This window comes from Coregonus clupeaformis, chromosome 13 (assembly GCF_020615455.1).
Source record: "Coregonus clupeaformis isolate EN_2021a chromosome 13, ASM2061545v1, whole genome shotgun sequence".
NCBI classification, from domain to species: domain Eukaryota; kingdom Metazoa; phylum Chordata; class Actinopteri; order Salmoniformes; family Salmonidae; genus Coregonus; species Coregonus clupeaformis.
Window position 1 is genome coordinate 29462946 of NC_059204.1, and position 14778 is coordinate 29477723.

General features: G+C 41.8%; 1 protein-coding gene across 1 annotated transcript in view; it reads left to right on the top strand.

Annotated features, from left to right (window-relative positions):
* Positions 1-767: 767 nt before the first annotated feature.
* stk32a (serine/threonine kinase 32A) overlaps positions 768-14778 on the top strand; it is a 98177-nt gene continuing 84166 nt past the window's right edge. The window contains exons 1-4 of the mRNA XM_041893616.2: positions 768-1160; positions 3088-3246; positions 7971-8026; positions 9428-9579. Of these exons, the coding sequence (XP_041749550.1) occupies positions 3195-3246; positions 7971-8026; positions 9428-9579 (260 nt within the window). The 5' untranslated portion in view covers positions 768-1160; positions 3088-3194. The remainder of the gene's footprint in view (positions 1161-3087; positions 3247-7970; positions 8027-9427; positions 9580-14778) is intronic.

Sequence of the window (14778 nt, forward strand, 5' to 3'; positions counted from 1 at the left end):
CAGCGCCATGCTATTCCTAATGGTTGCACTTTATGGAGCCATTAGTTAATGCCACCTCAACTCACGGCATGACAGATATTGGACACCGCACCAAAGTGTTACACAGGAAGAACTCTATCTGTCCCAAAGTTGTCCATTCCCACTAGGCACACACTGTTTAAATCAAAGTTGTTTCCACAACATTTCAATGAAATTATGTTGAACCAACGTGAAATAGATGTTGAATTAACGTCTGTGCCCAGTGGGTTCCTTTCTCTGCCATAATTGAATGCATTGCTTAGGCTTCAAACTTAAGATGTGAATATGGTGAAAATTAAAATATTATATTTCATGATCATTTCAAGCGCATGTAATCCATTTATGAGGAACATGCAATCAATTAGGCTATGAGTGTAACCTCATAAGGTTTGAGGACTATGAAGGTTATCTTTGATGATTTGATTATAACATTGCAAAGGCATGGGTGCGCTCGATTTGGGTATGGTATGCTAAATGGGTTGACTGCTCATATCCAATTCATTAATGGTTTATTACATCATTAATTAAGTAATTAATTAATTTTAAGGTGTTCACCCCAAAATGTGTTTTAATACAATTTCCACATTTTGGGTTCCCTTGTAGAGGATTGTCATGTGAAAATGTAATTGCTTAACATAAACACTATTCACCTACGAATAAATTGGCTCATAGAAATGACAAGGCGAGGGTGAGTAGGCTTGGCTACATTCACGTTACGAGATGCGCGAGGAGGGAGTTCTAAACAGCATAGCGCCAAGTAGCCTATAGTCCAGTCGAGATACTGGTGAGTGAAGTCTGGACTGATGTCTGCGTTATTCTGCCGTCTGCTGATCTCGTGCAACATGTAACAGTTTTCTGTTTCTGCTTCATGATACAGTTGTATCCACAGCGACAACAATAATTTTGCGCGAACAGTTTAGAAAATAAGACAACTTTCATTGCACTTTTTTGGGGGGGCAATCAATCTGCGCATCTTTCCCTGATCGTTTCAGACAGTCCTGTTCGTGGGTCGTGGCAAGTATCCGCATGCGTCGTCCTCAAGCAAGTGATGCCGTGAGCTGTTCTCTGCTTTTCAAATAGGCTCTACCTTTTATATTTTATCTGGACATGTTATTTCTCTCAAAGGCCCGCGGGATTTGAAGGTAGGTTGTGATGGTGACTACTTGAATGCCTCTATTCAGCGCATGCTTTCTATTTTATCACTGGATACTAAGCGGAATGTCCTCCATCTCCACGGCTTAAAGTCGGCAATGCGGTTTCATTGTCTAGGCTACTTCAGCGACGTTCACTGGAAGTAGTTTTGAATATGTTTTTGAAATTGACTATAGGGTGACCTTATCAAGGATACCAGATATGACATTCATATTGGACTACAAAATCACAAATGTTAGTTTGTTTAAAGCCTACCACTAGGCTACCACTCAAATGCAAATATTAAGTTTGCATTTAGCCTACATCCCGTTATAATAGAGTGAGTTCAGTCTTTTTTTTCTGAATGCCCACGGTAGACTGAATCATACATGGGATGATATTGCAGTAGCCTAGAAGAAGGCAGGCTTTGTGCTGTGCATACCAAGTAATTTTCACTATGTTCAATTTAAAACGAAATTATCGTTAGAATGACACATATATGCTCAGAAATTCCCAAGTAATCGGTTTTAATCGGACTGCTTGTCGTACCTGTCTATATTTGACTCGAGCTACGCCCAGGGATGACATTGAACGGTGCAAGCAAGCTACGTACGTGGGAGCTGAAGTTTTGCGTCCTCAGTTATAGTTTTACAGTATGCCTCCTGCCCTGGTTGGTATGGGGACGGTTTGTGGGATTTCAATTATTTTACACCATTAAACTATAAATCAAAGAAAGGTGGGAAGAAGCAGTAGCCTAATGTTCTCCAATTTCATATTATTCATCACTTTGCTGGCTGCAGAGGCGACAAAAGAGATGAGATGGCCCTAGTGAAAATGAAGTTTACTTTTGTGTTTTCCTTCAGAAAGTAAACTATTGCTACTTTCGTATTTAGTAGCATGTTCTACTTGAAATGTATTACACTGAATAAAGTACACTTTTATGGAGGTAATTCAGCCTACTTGGGTCAATAGATGTATTGTAGGCCTACAGTTTGGGGGACTTTATTGGACAATTTTGAACTAGACCTATTTTCCTGCCTTTAATCTATTAATAGTGTCTAGTGACTGCATTTGATTCTGGGTGTCGAGATGAATCATTTACAGCCAGGGTTGGGGAGTAACTGATTACATGTCCTACATGTCATCTGATAAAAAAATGTAACTGTAACTAATCAGTTTGGCTAAGAGCTAAAATATTGTTATCAGATGACAGATACTTTTGATAAACTAGATGATTACTTATTGGATTACTTTTAAATTCAGAAAGTATATTTGCGGAAAAATAATACATTATGACACGTTTCTGTTTTCTCAATGACATTCAATTTAGCATTGAAAAATGTTGCAAGTTTAAATTTGTTCCACCTGAGGAAGGCTGACCATAAATCAGACACCATTAGGATGACACTCCAAATGTGTTTGATGGATTATTTTTGTCTTCTTCTAATGCCTCTTAAGGGGAAAGTAATCCAAAAGTCACTGAAAGTACTCAGATTACGTTACAAAATTTGGGTAATCCAAAAGGTAAATTACTGATGACAATTTTGGACTAGTAACTGTAATGGATTACATTAAGAAAGTAACCTACCCAACCCTGTTTACAGATGTAGGATCTTAATTTGATCACTCTTTTGTTGCTGAGAATTTTCCTGCACATCAGGAAATGCAAACTTGTAATGTATTCAAGGTTTAAAAAGGCTTCTAATGTTTGTAATTTCCACTTTAAAAAGTCAGACTTGATTTGCCTTAACGAAAAATGTATCAAACTCTACAAAAAATGTCCATTAAATATAATCCACATAATAATTCATATTTCCTGTTGCTGCAGGATTATTTTTCTGCTGTAGCAAACTGGCTCAAATTAAGATCCTACATCTGTACAGTGCACTTAGCATGTACTTACACATGGTGCCATCAATGTGCCTCACAACTTTCTAGGTAGGGTGGTCCAGCCCAGGCTCCAGGCTATGTCTCCCTGGCTGTGGGAGAGCTATTCCATGCTGAGCTGAGAGGGACCTGCCTGGCTGGGGAATACGCGAACAGACATGGGGCTGGGACAGTCCAACAAGGCTCCTGTCACAGATGACACAGAGGAGAGTGAGTAATGACCAATGACTGTATATGAATGGACAAAGCCATCAATCACGCGACACCATTCATTCCTATGTGAAGACTCAATATGGCATTGAAGCCAAATGTAGTCAGTTAAGATGGTGTCTCATGAGACATAACATGCTCAGTTTGAGCTACTCCAGGAAGTGATGTTGCAGGCTAGCTCAGTGCTGCCCCCACTCATTCAGGAACTCAATGATCCTTATAATTTATTCTATGTGCAATTTTAAAATAATCTGTTCAAGAAGGCCATACACTGAGTGTACAAAAATTCCATGACATAGACCAGAACTGCCCAACCCTGTTCCTGGAGAGCTACCGTCCTGTAGGTTAATGGGCAGGACAAAATATTTAAGTGCCTTTGAACAGGGTATGATAGTAGGTGCCAGGTGCACCAGTTTTCTGTGTGTATCAAGAGTGGTCCACCACCCAAAAGACATCCAGCCAACTTGACACAACTGTGGGAAGCCTTGGAGTCAACATGGGCCAGCATCCCTGTGGAATGCTTTCGACACCTTGTAGAGTCCATGCCCTGACGAATTGAGGCTGTTCTGAGGGCAAAAGAGGGTGCAACTCAATATTAGGAAGGAATTCCTAATGTTTTGTACGCTCAGTGAACACCTGGTGTATTAGAAGCAATTATTGGTACCATGAATGTCTTCAAAACATTTTTTCATTTACATGAAGATTCACCACGAAGATTGCAATTTTACCATTACTATAATGCAGTACCGTGGTCGGCCTTGAACTTCCGTGGCTTCAATGAGAGGGGTCAGTCGTTCTCCCCCTGGTAATGACCCAGGCCAGCCTGTTATAAAGTGGGCAATGGGGATTATTTGAAATTCTTCCTGTTTGATCTGTCTTTGCCTGTATAAGCTTCTATGAGTGTATTCTAGTAGCCTCTATATCAAAAAATAATATGACAGATTGAACAGACAGATGAAGAAGATAGATAAATAGAAATGTAAGCATTGGTAAAGCCACAGTTACTAACATTATTTCTCAAAGTCTCAAAGGGTAGCTATGTGTTTCTGAACAATGCAATGGTACAGGTGTAGGATCTTAATTTGATCACCCTGTTGCAGTATAACTTTCCTGTAATGCAGGACATTTTAAGCTTGTAGTATTTGTAGTATTTGCTTGTGTATTTGAGGTTTAAAAAGGTTTCTGAAGTTTGTAATTTCCAATTTGAAATTTCAGACTTGATTTTCCCTTACAAAAAAATGATGAACCCCTACAAAAATGTCCATAAATTATAATCCAGGTATGCAGACATTGTTTCATATAGATTCTATAGTATAATTCCTATAATATAGTGTTCTACATTTAATTATATGCACTGTGTTGGGCTTATACACTGAGTGTTCAAAACATTAAGGACATCTTCCTAATATTGAGATACACCACCTTTTGCCCTCAGAACAGCCTCAATTCGTCAGGGCATGGACTCTACAAGGTGTCGAAAGCATTCCACAGGGATGCTGGCCCATTTTGACTCCAATGCTTCCCACAGTTGTGTCAAGTTGGCTGGATGTCCTTTCACCTGGATTCATAGCTTTCACCTGGATTCACCTGGTCAGTCTATGTCATGGAAAGAGCAGGTGTTCCTAATGTTTTGTATACTCAGTGTATACTAGCTAAGTGGAATTCAACATCTGAATATCCTCTAGATTAATTTCACTAACTTTGGCTAAACCCCAATGAGTCTACAGAGTTAGAGTACATCAGCTATTCAAGGTCTCTCGCTGGGTCCCTTTTAAATTAAAGCCATTATTTTTTTCTATATATTTTACATAATTAAGTATCTGTCATACATTTTGTGATGATCTACGGTTTCTACAGCTAACCTTCTTCACTCCCTAGAATACAGTTACTGTAACAGTATAGACAAGTTCTGTAAATGTTCATCTGTATTATATTAATGAAGGTGACAGAGTATTAGCATATGATTATTTATTGCACAGGAGGTTGGTGGCACCTTAACTGGGGAAGACAGGCTCTTGGTAATGGCTGGAGCAGAATCAGTGGAATGGTATCAAACGCATCGTTTCTATGTGTTTGATGCCATTCCATTTACTCCGTTCCAGACATTATTATGAGCTGTCATTCCCCCCAGCAGCTTCCACTGATTTATTGGTTGGTCAGCTTTGACAGACAGACATAGTGTACTATTTCTACATTTTAGTCATTTAGCAGACGCTCTTATCCAGAGCGACTTACAGTTAGTGAGTGCATACATTATTTATTTTTTCATAATGGCCCCCCGTGGGAATCGAACCCACAACCCTGGCATTGCAAGCGCCATGCTCTACCAACTGAGCTACACGGGGCCCTACAATTGTACATTTTCTAGAACGTACACTTTGGACATCGTTTGCTGTCACTCGAGCCACATAGTTATCTTATGCCGTTGCCAGAGTAAAGGTCATACATTTATTTCAATGTTTTCTTTCCTGTTATTTGAGCTTCTGCCATGGATCGACCCGTTAGAAAGGACAAGTTACCCATTATGAACAAAGTCATCACCTCAATAATAAAAGTAATGTCTGACTCAGAATTTAAGTTGGGAGGTCAACATAACGAGAGCTCCTTGACATTGTTGTTGTGGCTTTGACATTGCAGCTGTGTGTTAATTTTTCCAATGCCACACATTTACTGCCTGGACACCTGGGATTGGTGTTGGCCAGAAAAATAACAGGGATAATGAGAGAGAGAGAGAGAGAGAGAGAGAGAGAGAGAGGGAGAGAGAGGGAGAGAGAGAGAGAGAGAGAGAGAGAGAGCAGAGAGAGAGAGAGAGAGAGAGAGAGAGAGAGAGATTTAGTACATCAACAGGACTGAGTGTTTTATAAGACTATTAAGAATGGGATTGGGAATTAAGTGTTCCTGTTTACAGCAAACACGCATTCAGTCAGTGATCACAACAATAAATAAGTAAATTACTGGACGTTATTATTTATTGACTCACGCTGGGGTAATCTTAAAAGCATCACTCGACAGTAGAGATGTGGTAATAGTGGTTGAATATAACCTCATCTGTCTGGGACTGATGATGTCGCTGTCAATGATGTCATGTAATACCTGGGACATTGATTGGGGGACTCAATGTGACATTGATTGCTGGATTTAAAAAAGTATTACTCAGTTGGCTATTGTCCTTGGAACCAAAATAATGTCATGTGTATTACGTATTACATGTAGGACATTACTTTGTCCTGTTAACGATCATGCTAAAGCTGTGCCCCTCCCTCCCTCCCTCCCTCCCTCCCTGGCTGTCTGTTTGTCCTCCCTGTCTGTATGTCTGTCCTCCCTGTTTGTCTGTCAGTCCCCTGGACACGCCCGTCTGGTGATCATGCTTTGTAAATGCTCCTGCTGACTGGGACCCATGGGTGCTGTTTCAGTCGCCACAGCAACCGTATGACTTCCTCAGCAGCGTACATGAGGCTCCACTATAGCCTCACGTACATCAGAGAGAGAGAGAGAGAGAGAGAGAGAGAGAGACAGACAGACAGACAGACAGACAGACAGACAGACAGACAGACAGACAGACAGACAGACAGACAGACAGAGACAGACAGACAGACAGACGATATAGACATAGAGAAAGACAGAGAGAGAGAGAGAGAGAGAGAGAGAGAGAGAGACAGACAGACAGAGATACAGACAGACAGACAGACAGACAGACAGACAGACAGACAGACAGACAGACAGACAGACAGACAGACAGACAGACAGACAGAGATATAGACAGAGAGACAGAGTAACTGGCACAGCAGCCTCTGTGGACCTAACATGACTGCTTTGCTGTCTCCTCCCAGTCAGACAACAGCTGTCCTACCTTAAAACCTAACATGACTGCTCTGCTGTCTCCTCCCAGTCAGACCACAGTTGTCCTACCCTAAAACCCCATCACAACCAGAGTTAGGCTCAGAGCCTGAAGCCAAGGATATTATGATATATTCACTCCAGAGAGGAAGCCCAATGTGCTTCTTTAATAGCAGGGCCGGTAAACAGTGAAACACAAATAGCGGAAAGGGGAAGTGCCACTGATACATGACTAACAGAACATATCATTAACTGTCGCATCCAATCCATCTGCTCCGAGGGAGGGGGGGTACACCAGCCAGGTCACATGAAGGGGGACAGAGAGTGAGAGAGTGGGCGGCAGCTGCACAGCACCCTGGGAGACAGTGAAATGAGAGAGGGATAACCGTCTGTCCCTGTTACCATGGCTGTGAAACAGCCAACAACTATCTCCAAATTGGAGAGAGTGTAATCAGTGTACATGTGCTGAAGAGAAATGGAAGTCTCATAGCAGGAAAGTGCTGAAAGTCAACGGAAATGTGTCTTTTGTTCAGTGGAAAACATGCAACGTCTTTAAAATGCTTTGTAGAAGCGTGTTGTCATCTTCTGGGCTATAATGTAAACTAACTCTAGTTTCTCTACGCAAGTTCATTTTTCATGAAGGGCGCAGTCTGTCTGCACCTGATTGTGGCATTATTATAATGAGCTGAATGAAACAGCTGATTTCTGTTTAGATCCTTTTCCATTTTAGACTATAAGACTGCCTCACAGGCTTTTAAAAAGGACACTGAATGTCAATTGTTTCTAGTACCATACTTTATTCATTATTCAGTAACAAGATAGTGATTTTATGTGATGCTGTTTCCCTGAGCATATGGAAATGAGCAGATGCTCCTCTTTTTCTACAGTTAATTTCGATCACTTCCAAATCCTAAGGGCTATCGGGAAAGGAAGTTTCGGGAAGGTAAGTCTGTTTTGTTAAATTGCCGAGTCAAGGAGCACCAACCTGCTAAGTGAACTTCTTATAATTGAAACACACACACAGACACAAACCATTTAGTTTCAGGACAGAATTTAGCCCTATCATCTCAGATACGTCTATTTAAAGTGCATGGTTGATGTTCAGTAATTGGATTTGATCAGAGCTCTCTTGATGAAATGTGCCAGTGGTCTAGATCAGTGGGCACCTGGACCCCTGGGGGTACTTGGTCTATCCACAGGGGGTAGATGAGAAGACTCATGAGACCATAGGCTTACTGGTAAAATGCACATGAGGGAGTTTTTTAGGGGTACTCTGGACAGAGCAAAATTCAGTTGGTGGTACAGTAACCGAAAAAGGTTGGGAACCACTGGTCTAGATCACTCACTTTAATCACTTCCTTAGTGACTTGAAAGTGCATGTACAGTAAAGCATCACCACAAATTATTAGAGCAATTAATCTGTATCAGTCCTGGTGAATGGTTAGGCTGTTGCAGGTTGTATTGAAGCTGCTATTATGGTTGGATAAATGGCTATTATTATGTAACTAGATATCTACACTTGAAATAATCCGTTTTGATTTGTTTTCTTGACAAGGGGAACCACAAGCTAGGTTTCCATCCAATTGGCGACAGATTTTAATGCGAATATTCAAAAATGTGCAATATGAACATTTTCCCACCCGAGATGTGTTTCCATCAAACGTACTTGTTGCAGATAAAAGGCTGTGCGTGATGACGTAGTGCACATAGAAATTACTTTTGCGGTTAAATTTCCATGTACCAAATAAAAAATACAAGTCAATTGGGTTTCCATCACAATTTCAACTCTACCGATGGTTTTGTCACAAAAAGTATTGCGTTATATAGCAAATGTGCCCACTCTGATCTTGGCACGTGCGCTCTAGCCAACAGCTGGCAGATACAGTGTGGGTAGGCTAGTCTACATTAGATTATTATGGATAAGAGCGAGATTATTTTTATTTGTCAAACGGGAGCCAAGCAGCCGATCATCATGTCACCAGAATAAGACCCTCGATATTTATTGGAAATTAGCATCAAGCTCATCACCTTGCACATTCACCGGCCTGTGAAGTTCATCATCATTTATTTAATCTGTAGCCTAATAAACTATATGGTCGACAATTATGAACTTGTACCGACATTTCCTGTTGTGACTTTTTTCATGTGTCAGGTAATTCATGCGCATGGTTACAGATGCAGTAGAACAGTTGTTTTCAAGAAATTTCACATTCTATGGATGCGCTTTCTTGCAGCTTGTGTTTACATATAAGTAAAACAACAATGCAATGGTCAGTAAGAAACCCCTCCAGTAAACTCAGTTGATAGCATGATGAATGCATAACTATTGTCTGTTTCTTTCTAGGTGTGCATTGTGCAGAAGAAAGACACAAAGAAAATGTACGCAATGAAGTACATGAACAAACTGAAGTGTGTGGAACGGAACGAGGTCCGCAATGTCTTCAAGGAGATGCAGATCATGCGGAATCTCGAGCATCCCTTCCTTGTCAACTTCTGGTAAGTCTCTGTGTGTATGTATGTGTGTGTGTGTGTGTGTGTGTGTGTGTGAGAAAGAAAACAGGAACTGTCAGGAACAAGTGTTTTGAGGATATTGTGGTTATTCATCTGTAGCGAGAGGACTCTCACCTTGAAAATGGCAGAAGCTTGAATGCGCTCTCCAAACTCACATCTATACGTGTTTGCTCAGCCAAGACTTTGACGTATAGAATCGAGGAGGACACACTATACAATGAAGCAGAACAAAACCTCAGACTATCTCTCTTTGTCTTTGACAATCCTGTGGGTAGTGCCTTGTGAAGGCTTATTGAAGTAAGTACATTGTAAAGGTATATTGACGTTAGTCATCAAAAAACATATTGTCTTTACGTTGGTTGATCTCTCACTATGAATCATTCACTGCACATTTATTGAATGTTTTAACAGCTCCATTCCTTCCACATATTTGCCTTGTATAGAGATAGGGTCATAAAACCAGTGAGTATAGACCCCCAAAAAGGAGCTGATGACCACTAAAGCTCCTGAGTGTCTTTGACACTCGATACAGCTCTTATCACCCTTGAGAAGTTAGCTTCTAAAAGGAAAGGCACTGAACTGAGACCAGGCGCAAAGCTAGCTGTGTCTGGACTCAGAGGAGAGAAGAGGCTAGTGGAGTGGAGGACTGAGGGACTGACAAGTGTGGCTAAAGAATATGAATAACTGCCATACTTCCTGTAGTCCAGTTTGGGATCCAACAATTCAATGCCTCGAATGGCTGCTAATCTAATTTTGTAAAAGTGTTCCTCCCTTAGATTTCCAAGCTGAGGTAAATGCTTCAGATGACTCTGATATTTTTGGCTCGCCCTGTCGTAAAAACACAGACACTGTTATTTGGGAGTTTGCTGTTAACAATAATGTGAAATAGTTTAGACTCGTTCCTAATTTGACATTGAAGATCTCCAGGTATTTTCTGCCCCTCTCTCTCGCTCTATCTCTTTCTCTCTCTTCTCTGCCTGGAAATCTCTTCATTATTGCAGGCAGCATCGGCAGCTGGCAGGGACTCACTATCTATGGCTGAATCTTTTAATTACTATTTGGAGGATAATAAACAGAAACGTCCAGCGGAGGGGCCCGTAGTAGAAGAACGGAGACGTCTGACAAACGAACGATGCTTGCTGTGTGGGACAAGAAATCCAATAGAAAAAACAGGCAGGAAGAAGGTAATGCTTTTGGCAGGGTCTTTAGTGGAAGATTTCCCTGTAAGGTGTTCTTAGGTCAACTCAGCTGCCCAGTTGGTCAAGTTATGATTGTCCTGAGTGAAGAGCTCAAGGTCATGTCATAGTGTGGGAGATTTCCTGCTGTACTCGCAGAGCAATCAGGCGACACGACAGCCAGCCTCCCCCCTCTCCTCCTTTCCCCCTCTCCTCCTGCCCTGACCCCCTCCCTGCAGTTACTGCAGTTGTCACTGGCTCTTAGATAAGGTGTTTGTATGTGCCAGCCACTCAGCATAGCAACAACAAAGACTCGTCTCCTGAATGACAGAGCAATTAGAAATCTATGAATGTGTCATCTGGTGCGTGCGTGCATGAGAAAGTAGTCGTGTAGCCCTTTCTGTAGTCCTGTCTACTCTCTGTCTGTAGTCCTGTAGTCCTGTCTGTAGTCCTGTAGCCCTGTAGTCCTGTCTACTCTCTGTCTGTAGTCCTGTAGTCCTGTCTGTAGTCCTGTAGCCCTAAAGTCCTGTCTACTCTCTGTCTGTAGCCCTGTAGTCCTGTCTGTAGTCCTGCCTCTGTCTGTCTGTAGTCTTATGCATCATTTTAGCACACTGTCCACAGACACAACATTCATCATCCAAACACAACCTTCCCTGAGCCACGTGAACTATGTAACATCCCATAAAATGTGTATTGTTCATCCTCTCAGTTTTGGAACTGTAGTCCTGGATGTAGTCCTGGATGTAGTCCTGGATGTAGTCCTGGATGTAGTCCTGTCTGCGGTCTGTCTGGGTGCTGAGGAGGGTGCACGTCTTGCCGGTTCCTGCTCGACTATTTTTGCATTATTACTTTGTTTGCTAAGAATGTTCATGCAATATTTTCCTATACTTATGCTGAAATGTTTATTATATTCTACTGAGCCATTTACTTTATGTTCGTATTCTTATATTTTATTATTTCTTATTGTTGTTGCATTGTCGAGGAGGAACCTGCAAGTAAGCATTTTGTTGGACGAGGTATGCCATGTGTATCCCGTACATACGACTAATGAAACTTGAAAATTGTAGTCCTGTCCTGTCTATAGTCCTGTAGTCCTGTCTACTCTCTGTCTGTACTCCTGTAGTCATGTGTGTAGTCTTGTAGTCCTGTCTGTATTCCTGTCTGTAGTCCTATAGTCCTGTATTCCTGTTTGTAGTCCTGTTTGTAGTTCTGTAGTCCTGTCTGTAGTCATGTAGTCCTACCTGTAGTCCTGTAGTCCTGTCTGTGGTCCTGTCTGAAGTCATGTAGTCCTGTCTGTAATACTGTAGTCATGTAGTCCTGTCTACTGTCTGTCTGTAGTCTTGAAGTCCTGTCTGTAGTCTTGTAGTCCTGTATTCCTGTCTTTAGTCATGTCTGTAGTCCTGTCAATTGTATGTCTGTAGTCTTGTATGTAGTCCTGTAGTTCTGTCTGTAGTACTGTCTGTAGTCCTGTCTGTAGTCATGTCTGTAGTCATGTAGTCCTGTCTGTGGTCCTGTAGACCTGTCTATAGTCCTGTCTGCAGTACTGTCTGTCATCATGTCGTCCTGTCTGTAGTCATGTAGCCCTGTCTGTGGTCCTGTAGCCCTGTCTACTCTCTGTCTGTAGTCCTGTCTGTGGTCCTGTAGACCTGTCTACAGTCCTGTCTGCAGTCCTGTCTGTCGTCCTGTCATCCTGTCTGTAGTCATGTTGTCCTTCATGTAGTCCTGTCTGTAGTCCTTTTTGTAGTCCTTTAGTCCTGTCTGTATTCATGTCTGTAGTTCTGTAGTCCTGTCTGTAGTCCTGTATTCCTGTAGTCCTGCATGTGGTCCTGTCTGTAGTTCTGTCTGTAGTCCTGTAGTCATGTCTGTAGTCCTGTAGTCCTGCCTGTGGTCCTGTCTTCAGTCATGTCTGTAGTCCTGTAGTCATGTATTTTATTCCACAGAGAATGGATAGAAGTCTATTCTCCAATAAGGAGTACCAGGTCTACCACAACTACTACACCAAGACAGTACTAAGACTGTGGTACTGACGCTGTATTGATGTGCCCTTGTGGCACTTACTGCCAATTTGTAAGGGGAGCCCTTTCTGGCAGTGCCCTGTTACAGACATCCTGCGTCCCAAATGGCACCCTATTCCCTACATAATGCGCTACTTTTGACCAGAACCCTATGGGCCCCACCCAGCAATCCTCACGCTGTGTCAAGGTGAGAAGTAGACACTGACTGACACAGAGACAGAGAGAGCGAGAGAGAGAGAAAGAGAGAGAGAGAGAGAGAGAGAGAGAGAGAGAGAGAGAGAGAGAGAGAGAGAGAGAGAGAGGGGCCAGCCTCGGTATGTGTATTTTTTAGGGATCCCCATTAGTTCCTGCCAAAGCAGCAGCTACTCTTCCTGGGGTCCAAACACATTAAGGCACTTACATTACACATAAAACAAAAGATAAAACAGTACATCATATAACATTATTACAATGTACATGTCAATGTCAATGTAGAGTGCATGCTAGCGTGTGTGTGCGTGTGTCTGTAACTGTGTGTGTGTGTCTGTTCACAGTCCCCGCTGTTCCATAAGATGTTTTTTTATCTGTTTTTTAAATCTGATTCTACTGCTTGCATCAGTTACCTGATGTGGAATAGAGTTCCACGTAGTCATGGCTCCATGTAGTACTGTGCTCCTCCCATAGTCTGTTCTGGACTTGGAGATTGTGAAGAGACCTCTGTTGGCATGTCTTGTGGGGTAAGCATGGGTGTCCGAGCTGTGTGCTAGTAGTTTAAACAGACAGCTCGGTGCATTCAGCTTGTCAACACTTCTTGCAAAAACAAGGAGTGATGAAGTCAATCTCTCCTCCACTTTGAGCCATGAGAGATTGATATGCATATCATATCATCTCTTTGTGGCACCTGACCACACGACTGAACAGTAGTCCAGGTGCGACAAAACTAGGGCCTGTAGGTCCTGCCTTGTTGATAGTGTTGTTAAGAAGGCAGAGCTGCGCTTTAATATGGACAGACTTCTCCCCATCTTAGCTACTGTTGTATCAATATGTTTTGACCATCACAGTTTACAATCCAGGGTTACTCCAAGTGGTTTAGTCACATCAACTTGCTCAATTTCCACATTATTCATTACAAGATTTAGTTGAGGTTTAGGGTTTAGTGAATGATTTGTCCCAAATAAAATGCTTTTAGTTTTTGAAATATTTAGGACTAACATATTCCTTGCCACCCATTCTGAAACTAACTGCAGCTCTTTGTTATGTGTTGCAGTCATTTCAGTCGCTGTAGTAGCTGACGTGTATAGTGTTAAGTCATCCGCATACATAGACACACTGGCTTAACTCAAAGCTAGTGGCATGTTGTTAGTAAAGATTGAAAAAAGTAAGGGGCCTAGACAGCTGCCCTGGGGAATTCCTGATTCTACCTGGATTATGTTGGAGAGGCTTCCATTAAAGAACACCCTCTGTGTTCTGTTAGACAAGGAACTCTTTATCCACAATATAATAATAATAATAATATAATATGCCATTTAGCAGACGCTTTTATCCAAAGCGACTTACAGTCATGCGTGCATACATTTTTTTGTCTATGGGTGGTCCCGGGGATCGAACCCACTACCTTGGCGTTACAAGCGCCGTGCTCTACCAGCTGAGCTACAGAGGACCAGGGGGTGTAAAGCCATAACACATACGTTTTTACAGCAGCAGACTATGATCGATAATGTCAAAAGTCGCACTGAAGTCTAACAAAACAGCCCCCACAATCTTTTTATCATCAATTTCTCTCAGCCAATCATAAGTCATTTGTGTAAGTGCTGTGCTTGTTGAATGTCCTTCCCTATAAGCGTGCTGAAAGTCTGTTGTCAATTTGTTTACTGTAAAATAGCATTGTATCTGGTCAAACACTATTTTTTCCAAAAGTTTACTAAGGGTTGGTAACAGACTGATTGGTCAGCAATTTCAGCCAGTAAACTTTGCCAAGACCAGCATGTATTTTTACTATGGATGACACAGAAGTA